This window comes from Calypte anna, chromosome 1, assembly GCF_003957555.1.
Source record: "Calypte anna isolate BGI_N300 chromosome 1, bCalAnn1_v1.p, whole genome shotgun sequence".
Lineage (NCBI taxonomy): Eukaryota > Metazoa > Chordata > Aves > Apodiformes > Trochilidae > Calypte > Calypte anna.
The window spans coordinates 12,989,762-13,006,354 of NC_044244.1; the positions used below are offsets into that span (position 1 = coordinate 12,989,762).

A 16,593-nucleotide genomic window follows, 5' to 3' on the forward strand; every position below is an offset into this window, starting at 1 on the left:
CTATTCAGGTGTTGTCCGCATCTTTAGAGAAGGAAACATGAGATGACAGACTATTTAACAAGTTCATTTTGAGTACAAAATGTGTTCAAGGCAGGAAAAAAATATTACTTCATGCAAAACTTGGGTCGGTGTAATTGCAGGTCTGATTGCTTCAAAGATGAAAAGCCTCTTTCTTAATTCAAGGCAAATGTAGCAGAAATAATGTTTAGAAAAGAGGTACAGGTAGGTACTCACCAGGGAGTGCAATTTTAATATCCTGAGTACAAGATTTCTTAAATCTTTGTCTGACCCTACATTAACACACTTTGTTACATTACATCTGCCACATTCATCTTTGTCAGTTTCTTTTTTCCCTCTGCAATTTGTTTGCCCAGGTTTGCTCACATTTTCCTTTAGGACTGATGCTCTTGGACCATTTTGTGCTTCCTTGGAGACCCAACACTGACCCTGTGAACACCATGGGATGGTGTCCAGCTTAATCCTCCAGGGACAAAGCCGCTCATGGCTCCTCCAGAGCCTGCCAGTGTGGTGCGTCTTTGGCATAGGGAAGACACATTGTGTGGTCCAGTATCTGGACACCTGCCCTTAAAAATATGCAATGAGACCAGGAGTTCATTTATCAAGAAGGTAGCAGGTAATTGCTGACAAGTTGTGAAGTTCAGGGCAGATCTACACCCATAGCTCCAGCCATATTTCACTGCAGGGTAGAGAACTCCCAGGTCTGGGGTTTATCCTGGATGCATCCCAGTCCTGCTCCATAATGAAGCATCACTGTGGATCATCACTGTGGACCCACAGGCTGGGCCAAGTTTTTGCAGCAGCCACAAGCTCCCCATGAGGTGTTCTCACCACCTCTGGTTCTTGGATCCAGCCATGTAAATAGAGACCCAGCACCATGGTGAGTCACAAGACCTTTTCTCCATGCTTCAGAGGCTGGGTGGCAGGGGTGCTCATTCCAATGCAGAAATTGTTGCCCAAAAGCAATGTACCCAAAACGACTTATGAGGGGATAATGACTAGAAGGGACTTGGGCTAAGCCTCCTGGACACCCTGTGCTGAAACCCTTCAGTATGGGCTTTTCCCACCAAGGCCTTTAACCCTGGGACTGCCCAGGAACCAGGCACCCTTGTCAGCACTGAACCGTGGAGCAGGCAGGAGACCTCCAGCTCTGCTGCTGATCTTTTCTGAATATTGACCTAGCACCCCATGTGACAGCTACCGGGATGGGTTGGCTTTGGGAGGGGAGTAGTGAGGAAAGGCACAGTTCAGCCAGGAAATTCAGGTAACCTCAACCACTCATCTCCCTCCCATCTTCGCTCTGTGCCCCAAGTCACCACATTTAAGCTGGGCTAAAATGAGAGCTGCTGCCTGGGCTGGGTCTCAGTAACCTCCTCAGCTTCTCCATCCTTTACACACAGCTGCCTCCTCAGGCTGTGCTCATCCACCAGGCTCTGCAGAGGGATCCTGAGCATCGCATGAACTCTGGCAGAAACTTCTTGAGAAGTTGATAACCTGATGATTAACTGCAATATTCCTTGCTGGAGGCACTAGATTTTGTGCTGTTTACTAAATCTCATGTACCTCCTGATTCAATGTTTTGTAAATTTAGCTCTCTCCAGCTTCAGCTGATGTGTGGATGCAGATGCTCTCAGATGCTACTTGTTCCACAAGTGAGAAACGACTTGATAATTTATGGGTTGTAAACCCAAAGTTGTACAGGTTTTTACCTCAGGGAGAGAATAAATACATGTCTCATTTCAACACATTTTAGACAATGTGCTTCTTTTTAATGGCTTCCTTTGATTTTATTCTGAAATATGTAGATCTACATTTGTCTGAGCCTAAGGATTCTTTAGAAAGATGTTAATGTATTGTCACTGCAAATAAGGAGTTTAGGCAAAGATTTTATTTTGATTAAAAAATGGAAGGGTTGGAGAATAATTGCTTCTCTGGCAATGTGCAACTTATGGATATTTAAAATTAATCAGAAAAATATTTATTTATTTATTTATAGATGTTGAATTTAGAGTATATTTTACCTGCAAGTAAAAGAACTTGCACATAGAGCTCTGAAGTGCAGTGGAGGCCACGTGCATGCTATGGGTACCCTGAGAGATGACTATAACCATAATGGATATATATTGGTGTATTGGGCAAGGAATTTTTAATCGATGGCATTTGACATTACAGTTCAAGGATGTAAAAGATTTATTGATCTCTGAGTTAAAAGTGACCCTGGTTTCACCTCTTGTTAGTGCTCTGTAGGTTGCATTTTGAAACTGTGCTGTAATGAATCCTTAGGCTCAGACAAATGTAAGTCCTTCCCTCAACAGATACCAGACGAACAAAAACCTGAAGAAGATGCTTAGCTCCACCACCTGTTTAATTTAGATGACATTTTCACTAGATTAGGGTCCCTTTTGTATGATTCCTCCATTTTCTTTTCCTGATAACATCATTTATTTTGATCTATAAGAAACTCCCAGGCCAATATTTGTAAACAGTGACTGAAGTAATGAGTCAACATCATGTCAACACACAGGATGTCAAACCGGGCAGGAAGGTTTAGTGTGTCACTGGGCCCAGCTTGCATTGCCAAGGTAATTATTAAACCTGGGGTAAACAGAACTTTGATCCCATGTGTATTTTTAAATGACTGGCAATGGCCAGTTTTACAAAAACGTGATTTTGGAAAGCCATTCTCCATAGGAATTTATTGTGTCAACATGTAAGGTGTCCAGTGCAAGGTTTATCCAAGTAAACTCGTCCATAGAAAAGGTGCTGGTGTGGGGTGCTGTGTGAGGAGCTGCGGGGCCTCCTCTGATTCCCAGCCAAGAGGAGTGTGAAATGTTCATCTCCCAAAGGAAAAAGCAGTTCACTCTCATCAGTGCTAGTGAGAAAAGGTCACTGTGTCCAGGGAAAAAGTGAATGTGAAAAAAGGATAAAAAAGTGCATCATAACAATGCAGTGGGATCTCTCTCTTTAAAAATATTGCTTCCATCTCTCCCTTTGATCATGGGAAGGCTGTCTAGACACCTTTCTTCTATGGTCTTCTCCCCAGTCAGCTTCATACTAGCCAAAACCTGTCCTCCCCCCATCCTGTGCACATCTCTTCCTGTGTGATAAAAGGTGCTGAAGTGTCCAGTGAAAGAGGTGAATACCTACAGGATGGGTGCCAGCACTGCCCTCATGGACTGATTTCCAAAATATCATCCATGACCTAAGTTAGGTTTGTGTTTATATATGTGTGAAGGTAGGGAAATATGGGGGAAATAAGAAGTTAGGAAAGAAGGGAAATATAGGAGGAGAACAGAATCTGGTGAAGATCCACTGAAGGTTCAGGTGAACCTCTGACAGCAAGCAGGGCTCAAAAGCACCCAGCATCAGGGCTGCAGACCAGCTGATGAGAAGGGACCTCCCTACAGAAGTGCACCAACCTGTTCTGGGGAAAACTCACATGCAGTGTTTTTCATCAAGAAAAAAATACAGATAGAATGCTTGGTAACCATCTTACTTACTTACATCAGGGGACTTCTGCATATATGAAGTGCTTACCTGAGTCTTGGACTATGGATGGTCAAGCTGGTGAAGAAATGCCATGATGGTGGAGGACTGTATCTCAGCAGCCAGCAGCAGTTCCTTTAGGTAGCTAATAAAGGAATGGAGTGGGTATGAATGAATCCAAGGTATTGATAGGCAAAGCAGTAAGCATCAGCATCAGCATTTTCCCTCTTGGTCTGCTGTGCTGTACTAGATTTATCTGTGATCAAAGCCCAGGAAGGCAAGTGGCCGGTCTTAGCACAGCCACAATCCCAGCATGTGAAGCCTAAAGAGGGATAACCCAATTCATTCGTTTACAGTTCTACTTAATTGAAGAAATTTTTCATATGGCTTCATTATTAAAATAATTTTCAACAGTGTGCCAGAATAAAATTAAGTTTCCCCCACTAATAAAATTTTGTGGAAGTATGTAATTATGCTGCTCCTGTACTGGAATTGGAAGATGTACAGCACAGTGGTGTGTCTTATGACTATGTAAATTTAAAGCCCTAAATATTTCATACTAGCTGTAAAATAACATAGTGTAATAAAAAACTATGCCAGAGCTGGAAAGGATGGGCTAGGAGTGAAGATGATGAAAACTTATCTGTTTGCTTGGCATTGTCAGTCAGGTGTCACTTGTCTGCCTTTCCTGAGATCTCACAGGTAATTTATTGCAGATTTTACTGTTATTTTTTGCTACCCATCCCCATAGATGCAGTCGTTAACATATTCACAAACAGTCCTACTCTTCTGTGCCCAGAAGATCTCTCAGAGGAGAATGCCATGGCCCAGAACCCTCCAGCAGACAGCCCTAAGAGCTGGAAGGGGATCTCCTGAATCAATGCTGAAGTACGAGCATATTAATCAATATTAATGAAGCCTGTATAAAGCAAATGTCCTTTTATTTATAGTGATAAAAAATATATTTGTAGGTGGGCAGATATCTGCAGAGAAAATCTGCAAAGATGGAGCTGGTGAGTCCTCAGCATGCTGCCAAGGCTGCATGCTAATAGCTCCTGTGTATCACCTCTAGCAAAAGGGGATCTACAGCCTTGTCATTTATTGTTGATGACTGATAATAGGATTACTGCTCCCACATCCAAGAAGCATGGCATCCCAAATAGCATCATTTCATGCTGAAGGAAAGATGTTATTATCACATCCTGGCTTCATGTATTGCTCAACCAGTTATCTATGCAGGACTCAGTGTAGAGCTCTGAGACTTTATAGTATATTATCATGTTATATGAAATTCATGCTGCTGCAGCTATAAATCAAGAGAACACCTCATATGGTGGATGATTCTCCTTAGAACAGCATATCTAAGCAGAGGCTCTGTTCTCTGAAAGATTAGAGTGTGATTTTTTTTAAAAATATGTTGCAAATGAATTTAAAGCTCATGAAAGTGGCAGGTTTAGTAACTTTGGTGTTGTCTGTTTAGCAATGTCATATGTGTAACTACAGCATAAGCTTCTCCACAACTCCTTAAGAAGATACCCCAAGCCTGACTACAGAGTCCCTGTTTTGCAAGACTAAGAGGATAACCCATATTAAATAGTATTTCTTAAACAGCATTTCCATCTATAGACACTGGCAAGACGAGCAGAAGTAGGAACATCTGCTTACAGGGACACAGCAGGGGCTGCACGTATTTAGGATGAGGAATTAAAAACTTGAAGAAGGGAGATTTAGGTTAGACATTAGGAAGAAAATATTTCCTGTGAGGGTGGTGAGGCACTGGAACAGGTTGTCCAAGAAAATTGTGGATGCCCCATCCCTGGAAGTGTTCAAAGCCAGGTTGGATGGGGCATTGGGCAATCTGGTCTAGTGGAAGGTGTCCCTGCCCATGCAGGGTGATTGGAAGTAGATGATCTTTAAAGTCCCTTCCAACCCCAACTATCCTATGATCCTGATTCTATGATTTGTGAGCAGCTGAACTGATGCTAATGGCTCCTGGCTACCAAAGTGCACCCTTCTCTGTCCCCTCCCTCACCCCACCTCCCTGCTCTTCCTTGAGGCACGGCAAAAAGCCCTCCAGTGGTTTTGGCTGCATTAGGTTTTGGGTCATACAGGGGTGTGACCAGCTCCAGAACTGGCACAAAGCAAACGGTGGAAGCTAATGGCAGAGAGCAGCTGGGGGCAGAGGGGACTGGACCCCTTAACAAGGACACAGAACTCACCAGATCTGTGCATTAAGCCCTTTATGGTAGTGAATAGTGGATGCTTGGAGATGGTCACCTGGGGCTTTGCTCTCCAGCCTTGCACAGCGCATGAGGATCAGGAATGCCAAGTCTGTGAGTGCACAAAGTGCTGGCATTGCCTCAGGCACTGAGTAATGATTAGCACACACCTCTTCCAAGGCATTCTCTTGTGTTCCTTCACCATTTGCTGGGCACAAGATGGTTAGCATATCCTTGATGGAGAAATTACAGCTGGAAGAGTGACCACCTTCAAAAGAGGGTGGAGTAATGGCAGATGAGTACGAAAGGTGAAAAGCAGAGAGGTTTGTTCAGCTCTGTGCACTTGGTCTGAGCTTTCCAGTCTGCTCCAGTTAGAGCTTCAGCTGGAGCCATCTCCACTGGGTTGCTAACTCTGAACTTCTGAGCAACTATCTTGTCCCCTTTCACTGACAGGAGGCTGTATTATTCACAGGCCAACTGAAGCAGGGCATGTAAAGGAGATTGAGATCAAACATTAAGGTATATTTATATAAATTTATCCCTGATTGAGCTCTGAGAAGGTCAACTTTATTTCCAGGGATCAAGCTGCAGAGGTGGGCTCTGCTATCATTAACCTTAGGTGTATCTAAAGCCCCCTCACTGGAGTTAAAGGCTTTGGATCTGCCCATCAAGTGCAGTTAATCCTCGGCATTTTAAAAATGTATAATGAGAAATCAAAGCTAAAATTCCAGCAACAATGAACTAATTCTTTTGATGGCAAAATACATTAAGTAGGAGTTCCTGGGATGTCAGGCTGAAGCAGCAGGTTTTACAGACTTTTCACCTGTGCTGTTCCTTCAGCTCTTCATAAAGCAATGTGTTAAGTTAATTGAAGAGGCCAACTTTTGCTTATATCCAGGCTTTCTCTTTCGCCTGTACTTTTAAAAATAGACCTGAAAGGGGAAATGGCCAGTTTTAAGCTTTCAGAGTCTTGAAAACTCAGGTATGCCTTTTGGGAATTCCAGAAAAGGGAAAAGGAGTTACTGAATGCACAGGGAAAAAAATGTGTTAACGGCCTTGTAAGTTAAAAGCTAAGCAGTTTGTGAGAAAATGCAACTTTCAGACTGATAGAGTTTATAATTTAGGATACTTCGTATACATACGGAGAAGGAAAAGAGTTCTACAGCATCTAAAACACAAGGAGGGCACTTCATCACCCTTTGGAAAACCTGAGTGTCCATAACTTCGTTTACTAACGAAGTTCTGTTGGTTACAAGTTAAGGCTTTAAAATGATCACTGAGAGTAAAGGTTTGCAATATTTCAGTAGCTTATTGCCTCTGAGAGGTGTTGCCACTTTATTATACATTTTCTGATTGTTCAAAAGCCTATGATGCTCCAGATGTGCTTTCTTCTGTGTGAAATAATGCCTGAGACTTGAGGAAGTGAACACACAGCATACGCTGCTCATGAATAAAAGATGTTTGCAGCTATGCAATCTAGAGTGTTCTTCTCTTAGGGGATTAATGCTATTCATCAGAAATTTTTCAAGAATAAATTTGAGACTTTTTTTTTTAAAAAAAGAAGAAAGTAGGAATCCAGTTGCTTGAGTAATGGTGAGGACACTTTGGTGGAGGTGATAGTGAGGAGGAAACCAGAGAGGATATTGAGCCTCACTACAGTTGTGGGAGGACATCTCAGTGCTGTCCCTTGCCCCAAGCTGAGCTAAGCTTTCCACAGCAGAACACCACAAGTCCCCTGTGCATCTGCTGGGGGATGTAGCACTGGGGGCAAGAGCAGGGAAACTCACCCCACAGCAGAAGCTGTGCTGAACATCTGGTCTCTTGTAAGTAGGAGGCTCAGGGCACCATGCTGGAGCTTCAGAGGAGGTGTGAGAGTGGCCAAACACAGCAGCACTTTCTTTTGCTCTGTCATTTGGAGTGCCTGAGTGAGCTCCTGACTAGCCCAGACTGTCCAAAGGGATGGCACTTCAAGCTGAAGCAGGAGATCTTTCACCCATGCCTTCAGAGATGACCCCAAGTCCTGGCACATGCTCTGCTCACTGCTGGGTTCCCAGGTACAGCCTCAGAGGCTGCCAAGATGCAAAACACAGAGGACTGACTCCCCAGCAAGGAGACTGCTGAGCCTCAGGAGAACTGATTTACAGGATTTATCAGGGAAGAGTTTGCGCAGGATTGGAAGTATCCCAAGTGTGAAACTGCTCTGCTGAGGTGTAACTCTGAGACTGGCACCCACACCGTGCTTCTGCACATGCCTCCAAAATATCTGCAAGTCAGTCAAGACAGAAAGGGGAACGTGCTGCATATGCTGCCTCAGGCAGCTCCTGGCAGTACAGCCATCACACCTGCCCCTCTACAACAGAGGGGCTTGAAGTCTTGTTGAAGAAGCCGAAACCTCTGCCACGTTGTCCACCTCCTGGAAGAGGACTGAAGCTTGCTGGTGGAGAGCAGCCATGTGTTTCCATGCATCTAGTTAATCTGCCTTCCTCACAACAAGGGCCTTTTAAGCTTGGAAATGTTTCAAACAAAATGCTGAGGTGCTGCTGGTCCTCCTGTGTTTGGGTGAATGGCAAAGCTATAACCAGTGCTCTCCAGGTTCCTTTTATTTTATGTAGCTCAGAACTTTGCACTCATGAGCTCTGGCCATGGCCATAACCAAGCCTCTAAGTGATGGATGTCTCTCTGTCCCTCTGCTTGTCCCCAGACTCAGCGGCACAGCCAGGTACGAGTTAAAACATTCCTCCTCTGTGGAGTCTCCGTGCATAACCCATCAGAAACTGCTCTGTACAAAATGGGAAGAAAGGCAAGACAGACTCCTATGTGTCCATGACAGTGTTATCCTCCAGATATCACCTCTTCATCCTACAGTCCCCACAGCACAACAGTTTTTTCTTTTTGGCTTTTGAAAATATTTTTCTTTTGACTTGGCAGTGAATGATCGAACTGTTTTTGTGAAGTTACAAAGAACCACAACCCTAAAAATGTAAGAAAAAATGAAAAATACTCCTGTTTCTCTAACACTGTGGCTCTGCCTGCAGGGTTAGTAATGGTGGATTGCAATTACAGTTTAAGCATCTATTCATTTTACTGCAGGAAAAGCATCGACATGTGTGCTGTATTTTTTGGCTTCTAAACAGCAGAGTAAAAGCACATAAAATTGAAAGGTGATGTATAGTATATGAAAAGAAGACATTTTGATCCATATAGCAAAATGAAATGTATGCAAATTGTTAGCAGTTTATATGGAATAAAGTTTTACTATACAGTTTTATGTGCTTGCACAGAGAATCTGTAATCTCTGTAAAGAACATGCAGTCTACCAATAATGAATGAGGGTTTTTTTAGGAGAAACCTTTTAAAGCTAGAGCCAATAAATATCTGGAATATGGAGATTAAAAATAATATTGGAGTATACAGAGTAGCCAAATGTAATCAGCAAATTTGTGCTTAAGGAATGACACACAAACTCTTCATTTTCCCTAGAAATACTTTGCTTTAAATTCTGAATTTTCTTTTGCCACATTTTTTACTTAAAAGCCTGCATGAGATTTTGTACTATTGCCAGGCTTATTTTTTGTTTATATACAGGTTCTTGCCATGGAGATATGTTCCTGACATGAAAGCATCCAGTATAGGAAATGACATGGAATGCCTTATTCTTCTAGTTTAATTAATGCTCTGACAATTTGGCAGTAAAGCTATAGTGAAGAAAAGGTCTCTGCAGGGAACCACAGGTTTTGAGCAATAAGAAAGCTGTCAAAATTTTACTATATATCTATAGTAACATATTGAACATCCAAAGATTTCTGGAAGGCATCTGTAGAATAGAATTCAAAAGAAAAAAGGTTAGCATAAAAATGATGTTCCTTAACCTACTGAAAATAAAGGAACAACTTCCTCAGTGGCTGTAGTTGGAACTGGGTAGGCAGCCTCTGCTGACTTACTCACTTCATGAAAAAAGAAATTCCAATTTTTAATGAGCAAGGACTGCTTGACACAAACAGTAAAAAGTATTAGGGTTGATCCCCGTTGAGACTGGTTCTCTTCTGTGATTTAAACGAGTGAGGAGTAAATCTGTTCCACACACTGCTCCATGTAACCATTCTGGATCCCTGTGATGGAACCTGTAAGCCCAGGTCTTCTGCTCCACACTTCTCCCCTTTCTTGGCTGAACACACAACAGCAGCATTTTCACATCAGGGAAGAGAAAGGTGTCCTCTCTCTCCTCTGACTGGTTCAGTGTTTTGGGGAGCATTAAAGATATTCCTAAAGGACACTGCAACAGCTCTAAAGGGGTCCTGTAGTCACAGATCCTGCTTCATCAGAAACCTGTGGTGATCCATGCCTTACCAAAAGAATAATTTCATATTTATGATCTCACTGTTCTCTATCACCATCCTCACTTTCCCAGGAAAGAAAATTTAGAAGGAAACAGCAGACCCAACTCAGTTATCACCTCCAATATCTCCACATCTTTTTGGCTGTGGACATGCATAGACAGCACTGTCTTTTCTGATGGATGAGCTATTCTTTAGCTACTGATGGAAAACAGCTGTCCAGGCTCACACACGTAATTGCCTTCTGCACCAAAGATTCATGAACTTCTGCCATGCTAGGAAAATATCAACCAACCACATATTTATCTACCTTTTTCAAATAAAGACTTTTGCCTATGATAGTGTGGAGGCTTCCAAGGTAAGGGAAAGCTTTTAGTTGTCACAGACTACTCACTACAGAGCAGTTTGAATTTGCAGTCCAATTCCCTGCTTTTTATTTTACTGAAGAGATAAATTTATTTCTGCAAATACATTCCAAATGAATCAGAGGAATCTGCTTCAATCTCCCTGGGGCCTGGTTTTCAAAGGTGTACAGAAGTGAGTGAAAGGCTACCACAAGAACTAATAATAATGTACAAATGATTACTTAAGACAAAAACAGCAAAGAAACTGTGACTGTGAGAAAATGGAATGGGCATTCATCCATGTTGCTGGAATTCCAGAATGGCTGTAATTTTATTCAAGTAACATCACTTGTCCACCCTGTAGATATTTTGCTTATTCACACCAAAACTTTATTTTTCAGGGTTGTTGCTGAAGATCTTACAGCCTGCAAGATGAAATAAATGCTCTCTGCTGTTGAAGTTGGCCACAGACAGCACAGGGCACTTCCTTCAACACACTAATTACTGGCAGAGGTGGGAATTTTCAGTGCACTGGCTGCAACAGGGTAGAAGGGAAAAAAGAGCTGAAATTGTATTGATGGAAATGGGGTAGAGGGAGATAAAGCACCATCACAAAAAGTCTAAAAACTATTTAACTAAAGAGAAACAAGAAAAACATAAGAATATATCCAAAGCTTTTGCCACCACAGTGATTATCAACTTTCATCACCCCATCTGTCTCTTGGGTACTTTCTTCTATCAAATTATGCAGAAACATGGTCCCTCAGTTGGCAAGGATATCTTAGTGAGGGGCTGCATACCTTAACTCTGTGCTACTACTAGAGATGCACAGCTGTACCCAAAAAGTAGGCAGTGACCATGTATTTTCCTTCAGTACTTTGCTGTCTGGTTGGTGACAATGCCCTTGGAAGAACTGTACAACAAATCCTTTTTGGCAACTGCAACAACAGTGGCAATTATTTGTAACTGAAGTACCTGCCTGTTCAAAACCAAATGAAAGTATTAGGGATACTTCTGATGCTTTGGAATGTTAATTTCTTTGTTTTACTCTTCCTTTGGTCTCTGTTCAGCTCTAAGCAAGCTCTTAATTTGCTCAGTTATAAGGAAAGAAAGTGGTAATGGTCACTGCTAGAGGTGGCATTGAAAGGATAATATTCCACAACACTTCAAACATAAAGTCCACCAGTGGTACTTTGTACATCACATTCTCATGCTGAGATCATGTAGCTTATGGATAGTCATTCAATTGTTCAATTTGCATGGAAACTGTTCAACAGCATGGAAACACTGATGGTCACAGACTGCTCAACAACCTTGGTCTTACATACAACCATACTTCTAAACTTCTTGATATTAGAAGTTAACCATCTCTGTCAACACAAGTGTAGAGGGAGTATCTAATCCTGGGATACTCAGCTGCATACATTTTGCTCACAGGTCACAGCTATGTAGTGTCTCCTATATTTCTGCTGGGTGTCCTGCCCTTCACACTATCTTCCTGACATGGCTGGCTGTTCCAGTTACAAGAGGAGCAGATAGTACCTGAATGGTCTTGGCAAAAATATTCCGTGGGTACTGGAGAAAAATTAAACAGTAGTAAAAATTATGTACTCTCACATGTGTAAATAATGGTGAACAGAAGCATCAGAACTTAGAAAGTTCTCAAATAACTAATATACTTCTTTAACTCACAGAAAAGCAGATGCAATAGCTATGGGGGTTGTTACGGCAGGGGCAGCAAGTTCTGCAAGAACCAGAGTAAGGTAAATCACTGTTAAAAAAGAATAAATCTCCTCCATTATTACAAGTGCCTGCACCATTGCAAGCCTTTTTAAAAATCTGTGTTGCATATATGAAAACACAGCTGTTGACAAAGTCAGGGCTATTCAAGAGCAGTAATTTCTTTGCATCTGATGACAGCTGCCTTTCTTCCTCCATTATTTTCTTCTTGTAAGAACAAGCTCCAGCTCCTGTAGATATCTGGATCAGCCACTGGAGACAGGCACTACAAGTCTGTGATTTTTAGAATATTATAATGCTTTGTGACTCAGGAATTATAAAAACATTCTCTGGTATTTTTAAAATACACACTGCTGCTCTGCAGTACTGAGGGATTTCTGATGAGTCAAACAATTGTCTTGATCTGCATCATTTGCACAGTTCTTAAAACCACATGTAGAGGGGTTGAGATCCTGACCCTGGGGAAGCTGAAGGAGGCCAGACCTCATTCTTGAAAATGGGGTCTCAGCACAGAGTATTGCTAGGGTACCTAGAAAGAAACTCAGCAGTAATTTATAAACTCATTGACATGGATATACAGAAATATTTCTGGCTTGTCAGAATAAATCCTACTATTCATCATCAGCATAGTTATAGCCTACATCAATCATCTGCAGTTCAGTCACCTTGTTCATTCTCATACTCTGCTGATTCAGCTTTACATTTTATATCATGGATAGAAGTCTTTCAAAAAGGTCACTAAAGTGCACTCAATTTAAGGACAGGGGTTCTGTCTAATGGGTCCCTCAATAACTGCTCTTCCAGTTAACTTCATTTTAGTCAACCACATTCCACAAAAATTTGTATCCTCATCCTTGGGATTCACTCTGGAAATGATCACCAGGCTAGTGTGGAAGAAACAACACTGAAAAAGATATCAGCACCACCAAGTTTTTTGTCAGCACTTATCTTCTAAGATCCTTATTTCATGTCTAATATAGTTAGTGCTTCAAATTTGGGGCTGGGTAGTTTTTGAGGATTTGGTCCACTATGTGGCAGTGATGAAGTTACTGAGAAGTTTGGACAACCAAGGGAGAAGATTTTACACAATTTGAAAGAGATGTTTTTGCAGATGCAATATAAACCATTACATGACTGATTTTTTCCTCATTCAAACACTGCCAAGACATATACTAAATCTCAGTTCTGAAATACAGCATATTTAGTCCTTCCCATCTATACTGCCTGTCTAGCTACTATGGACAATTAAGTCTTAAATTCGTTCTAATCCTGATCTCTTCCTATGGCAACAGTGGAAAGAAAAAACATTTATCCATATTTATGAGCTCATTTCTAATAACCAATTTTTTTTGCATTAAAACATGCAATAATGCATTTCATTAAGTATTGTTATAAGTAGCTACATCATATGGATCCATACAAATTCTGAAATCAAATTAACAATACAATCCTGAGTTTGGGACAATTTGCTATTATACTACAGCAAAAGACCTTTACGGTTGGTTCTTCTTTTTCTGTTTGAAATCTTTGAATCTGCATCTCATCCCTCATCAGTCCCCACCATAACCAGCATTAGATGTATTCCTAAAATGGCCATGTACTAAGTCAGCTGGTAAAAATCCTGTCAATTTCTTTCCTAAAGGAAATCAGATATAAATGTTGCCTGGAAAATGTTTCTAACATGACTATTGTTGTGCATCCATACACTCATGTACAGGTACCCAAAAGCTGCCTTCTGTGCTCTCCTTGTATCCTCTTGATCTGGAACTATTTTTGAGTATTTGTTGTATTTTCATGAAGGTTGAGTGGAAGTGTGGTATTATTCACAACTTGCTTCTGCTAGTAAAGCTTCCCAAAAAAGAGATTTTTACTTCTGCTTGGTAGCTACAAAGGTTTTCAGCCATCCTGACTTCCACTAAGCAGGAGCTTCACAAACTGGCACTGTCCCTTTCCAGCAATACTCCCCTGCCCAACTTGCCCAAAAGCTGAAAAACAGGTTGGCTGCAGAGTTTTTGAAATTTTGTGACTCAAGAGCTGCAACACTTAATAACTTAGTATCAGCCATATCATGTTTCATATATCAAATGTCCAGATCAGATGTCACAAAAACCTATGATGTATTGCTGTTGCTTTATATGGACTTTACATCTTAAACCTTCTTTAACTTCTCCAACTTTCAGTCCTAGGTAATCACACAGGAGATTCACAGGAACCTGTCAAGTTCAGTCCAAAGTTCACCTTTTGTACGTTTTTATTAATAAAAAAAAAGCAGGTAGTCAACATTTTGAAACAGGTTATGCATTTGCATCCAAACACTTCAGTAAGAGTGACAAATGTTGCCACCTCATGGGCAGGTGCAGGGTCTGATTTAGCTCAGTGGCAGGAAGGGAAAGGGATCAGGGAGATGACTCATTGCTGCCCTTTCACACTCCCCTGATGGGGGAAGAGACTTGGCCAGAAAGACAAGCTTTTGTCACTTAGATTTATTTACCTGGAATTCATTCATTTGGATCTGAATCCAGAAGCCTGGCCACACACCAACAGTTGGGGGAAAAAAAAAAAAGAACAAAGAAAAAAAAGCTACACATGTTCAAGGTATTTGATAATTTCCAATATCAGTTCAAGACAAGGAAATAATGGTGATTTTTCCTGGGAAAAAGAAGCCTGTAATGCTCAACACAGGACATGGCATGGACTTGTACTGCCAGGACTGAGGGACCTGGAGTTTTCCAGAGAGTGAAAGAAATATTCAGATTCATGAAGACAACAATCTCAAACTGTACCAGGGTATTTTAATGCCCATAAAAGTAGCAGCATTTGGGAATCCTCTGCATGTAAACTGAAGACAAATGTAATTCTAGCATATTCCATCATATACTTCCAAAGCTAAAGTTTTATATTATAACACCACACTGATCCTCCTCTTTTGGGGTACTACTGCAGGAATATTCTGTCACCTGTTGAATTTCTCCCTTTCTGACGGAAAGGCAGCTGTGCCATCCTCCCCTACAGGACAGATACTGTTACAAAAACCATTACACAGTGTTTATCTGAAAGTACCTTAGTTCCAAACAACATTGTAATTAGCACTTAATGTAACCAGGTAAGTGTAAGAGGACTATGAGATGTTTAAGTAAAAAAAAAACCTTCCGAGTTTGACACTGGGACAGAAAGAATTGACTGTGTTTTAAAATAAAGCTTCTTAAAATAAAGTCATAGTCAACATTTATGAATGGTCTGAAAAAAGACAGTATGGTGATTAGTTGGGAGTTTCCCATCATTGTGATCTCCATATAACAGTGTAACAGTCTGCCTACATACAGCTGAAGAGAAAAAAAGGATTTATACTAGCTTATTTTAAATGTTTTTATGTTTATTATATTTTGCTACTCCACTCTCTTAAAATGGTGGCCTCAGGAAAAGCTGCTTTGGCAGGCAATTGCAAAGATTCCTGTGGAGAGGAAGTGAAAAGACTGGGCATACAAACAAGGGCTGCTGCCATGTTCAAAGCACTGGGGAGAGTTCATAGAGCAAAATGCAGTCCTAAGTAAATGGGTTTCAGGCATTTTCAGTGTTAAGATAACATCATTAAGAGTAGAACAGATTGTGCTCAAACCCTGCTGTTTATAATTAACACATTGCTTCCAAATACTCCAGGGTCCCTGGTAAATAGTGCTCTGCTCAGATCCACCCAGACCAATCAGAGTATTTTCATCACGTTCCATGCTGGGCCAGCACCTGTTTGGACAAATCCGAAAGAGCCAAAATACTCTTCTTTCTGGCCAGCTAAGTAAAGAGATGAACACAGCTTGCCTTAGTCATTGTCACAGTGTCCATATGGCTGTGAAGCTTGTTTTCACAAGAAATCGTACAAGTATTTTATTATGTCGAAGTTCACGGTCCTATAAACAAAAACACAGTGTATTAGAGCAGTCATCATAACACTGCTAAGACTTTAACCTGTTTGGAAACAGCAAGCACAGCACATTCTGCACAACCAAAATCAAGCAATATCCCCAAAACAAATGCAATCAAGGGCAAATTAATTGTTAACTAGTAGTGCTATTTACAGTACTTGTCTTCTGAGGATGTAAACTCTCTTAAGTTTCTAAACAAGAAATTAAGCAACTTTTTAATAAAAACTAAAAGATTCTTATTTCAATCAATAAGCAGTAAAGATATATCGAAGTTAATAATATATTTTCACATGACACACTAGTTGGTGATGCAAAGCAGTTATCCTTTATGCTATTGAATGCTTTGTTCATCTTCCAAACCACCTGTTTTAGCATGTACTATGTAACTCCTTCATCAGTACTCATTTGCAGTTTGTATTCTTTGTCTTGACACCAGCTGACCCATGTTCATAGCTAAATTTGAAAAATCCGAGCATGACACTCAATTGAATAGAAGATTTTAATGTATACTTTTGTACTTCAGTAGAAGACAGAA

The 16,593-nt window shown here is 41.0% G+C and overlaps 1 protein-coding gene across 4 annotated transcripts in view; it reads right to left on the reverse strand.

The window, feature by feature from the left end:
* Window positions 1-14,362: 14,362 nt before the first annotated feature.
* ORC5 (origin recognition complex subunit 5) overlaps window positions 14,363-16,593 on the reverse strand; it is a 65,537-nt gene continuing 63,306 nt past the window's right edge. For all 4 annotated transcript variants that reach the window (XM_030451182.1, XM_030451199.1, XM_030451187.1 and 1 more), the window contains one exon: window positions 14,363-16,043. In XM_030451182.1, coding sequence (XP_030307042.1) covers window positions 15,998-16,043 — 46 coding nt within the window. In that variant the 3' untranslated portion in view covers window positions 14,363-15,997. The remainder of the gene's footprint in view (window positions 16,044-16,593) is intronic.